This window comes from Lactuca serriola, chromosome 1 (genome assembly GCF_051521515.1).
Source record: "Lactuca serriola cultivar US96UC23 chromosome 1, Lser_US96UC23_V15, whole genome shotgun sequence".
NCBI lineage: Eukaryota > Viridiplantae > Streptophyta > Magnoliopsida > Asterales > Asteraceae > Lactuca > Lactuca serriola.
The window spans coordinates 138475393-138478107 of record NC_136408.1 but is presented as its reverse complement, the minus strand read 5'-3'; the positions used below and the strand labels follow the sequence as shown (position 1 = coordinate 138478107).

Genomic DNA, 2715 nt, shown 5'->3' with positions numbered 1-2715 from the left:
GTATTATATTTAACATTCAATATATAAAAGAAAATATTTTAGGTTTAACAAGGTACTATATTCTATGCCAGATACAAAAGACGATACAATACATACCCCAAAACTTCAAGCAAATTACTTCACTTTGTTCCGCAACAAGACCGTGAATCAAACCTTCTACCTTCTAACGAAAGAGGCAAAGCCTTAACCATTGACTTATACCTTTAGTTATTTATTTTTTCTAAAACAACAACACTTCTTATTTCTACATCTTACTTAAAACTAGAATTAAAATATTAAAATTGCATTTGGTGCTTTCACAATTGCTACTAATACATTATACATGATGATAACTCGTAAAAATATGTGTAGCTAAAAAGTAAAAAGAAAGGTACGTAAAATTGTAAAATGCAACTCAAAACACAACCATATAAAATATCATATTAATTTACAAAGAAATTGTCATACACTTCATCTACAAAACACTTTTAAAGAAAACTAATAAGCTCACTTTCCGGGGACAAAGTTTGTAGCATAGGACCAAGCATTGTTAGCCACAGGGTCAGCAAGGTGGTCAGCCAAGTTCTCCAATGGTCCCTTTCCGGTTACAATGGCTTGAACAAAGAACCCAAACATGGAAAACATGGCAAGCCGACCATTCTTGATTTCCTTCACCTTCAACTCCGCAAAAGCCTCGGGGTCATCAGCAAGCCCCAAGGGGTCGAAGCTTCCACCAGGGTAAAGTGGGTCAACAACCTCACCGAGGGGTCCACCACCAATTCTGTAACCCTCAACAGCACCCATCAAGATCACTTGGGTAGCCCAAATGGCCAAGATACTCTGAGCATGAACCAAACTAGGGTTTCCCAAGTAGTCAAGCCCACCCTCACTGAAGATTTGGGATCCAGCTTTGAACCAGACAGCCTCACCGAACTTGACACCATTTCTGGCTAAAAGCTCGGGGAAGACGCATCCTAGAGCTCCAAGCATGGCCCACCTGCAGTGGATAACTTCAAGTTCGCGGTTCTTGGCAAAGGTTTCTGGGTCGGCAGAAAGTCCGGCGGTGTCCCAGCCATAGTCACCGGGGAATTCGCCTGTAAGGTAGGTTGGGGACTCACCGGAGAATGGACCCAAGTACTTGACACGGTCTGGGCCATACCATGGGCTTCCAGATGCAACCTGCTTGACTGTAGCCTTCCTCATAGAAACACGTCCATTCCCAGAAAGCTCAGAACCAGATGGAGCTACTTTCACTGCCTGTCCGGAGAAAGGAGAAGATAGAGCCATGGTGGAGGCAGCCATTGATGAGAGTGTGTTTGAAATTAGGAGTCTTTGTTTGAGTTATGAAAATGAGTGTGTTTGGGCATCTGCTTTATAGTGAAGATTATGATTACATGGCTAACTCTTGTATATCTTCTTCGATCTTTACTCCCATTTTGATTGGCTACGCATATTCTAATTTTGACTTCGTCCAGGTGGCATTTCTCTGCTCCACAACCCTTTGATATTCGTTCTTTCCATACAGATATTTCACAAGACATGATAGGTTGCAGTTTCTTTGGACCCTCAACGGTTGTGCACCACTGGTAAATAACTTGTCTCTTACATACACTACATAATTGCTATATTAAAATTAAAATAGTATAATATTTTCCAATTAAAATTATTCTAGAGCACATAATTCTTTGTTTTTTTCTTTGTTGTTTTTTTCTTATAATTTACTAATCCAAGATTTACTAGCTTAAATTTAACCCAGTTTTCACAAAAACTTTGTTCCCGTTGGATAAAAAAGAAAACACTATTTGATGAATATATAAAATATATATAGTCTCTGCTCTCGAGATATATAACTACTCATTTTCTAGATTTTATTTGATTTTTAAGCAGATGTCCTTCTCCATAGAGCATTGTGGAAATGGGTTAATGTTATCGAAAAATTGTCCATTTGACCAAAAAATGCTAGGTTGTCCTTAGCTTATGTATTACTAGAACTCTTGGGCTTTTTTTCGAGCAAGCAAATCTTCTTCTCAAGCAATGTGGAAATCCGTTGGTTTGAGAATGTTATCCAAAAATTGTCCCTTTGACCAAAAAAAATTTATATATTTATTTGAATCAATGATTATAATTTCACATAACTAATAAAAAATATCTCTTAAATTAATAATTTATTTAAATTAACTTATGAATAATTTTGAGTTTTTACTATAAAAGTTTGATTAATTTTATAACCGTGGTTCCTACGGGTTATAAACTAGTGAATAATCAATAGGTTGATAAATGACATGCATTAATTAGATGACATAATAGGGTGACACATGGCAAAAAAAGAATAACATATGCATTAATTAAGAAGCATAATAGAATGACACATGTCGAAATGAGAATAAAACTATTCTTTTATTAGAATAGGGATTCAACCTTCATTGAACTCCCATTCTCGATGCCCATATTAGTGTTTAAAATGGGGACTATTATCAATGTTCGCAGTATTTATCCTAATCACATAATACTCTTTTGTATTATATATCTTTAATAATCAAGTTATCTATAAAATTCTAGGCTATCATTGATATACTAATCAAATGTATGTATTACAACTTAAAAAATAAATCAATGCATTTCAAACCATTCAAATGTAGAACATTGATATAGAGTTATTTATACATATACATTGGTGATTTTAATGTCATCAATATTTTAATGTAGTGAGGATTTTCAACCAAGACTAGTCAAGTA

At 35.3% G+C, this 2715-nt stretch overlaps 1 protein-coding gene across 1 annotated transcript; it reads right to left on the bottom strand.

Annotated features, from left to right (window-relative positions):
* Nucleotides 1-388: 388 nt before the first annotated feature.
* Nucleotides 389-1339, bottom strand: LOC145099396 (chlorophyll a-b binding protein 21, chloroplastic). The gene has a single exon (XM_079036980.1). The coding sequence runs from the start codon at nt 1279-1281 to the stop codon at nt 487-489; it is 795 nt and encodes a 264-aa protein (XP_078893106.1). The 5' UTR covers nt 1282-1339; the 3' UTR covers nt 389-486.
* Between the last annotated feature and the right edge of the window lie 1376 nt (nt 1340-2715).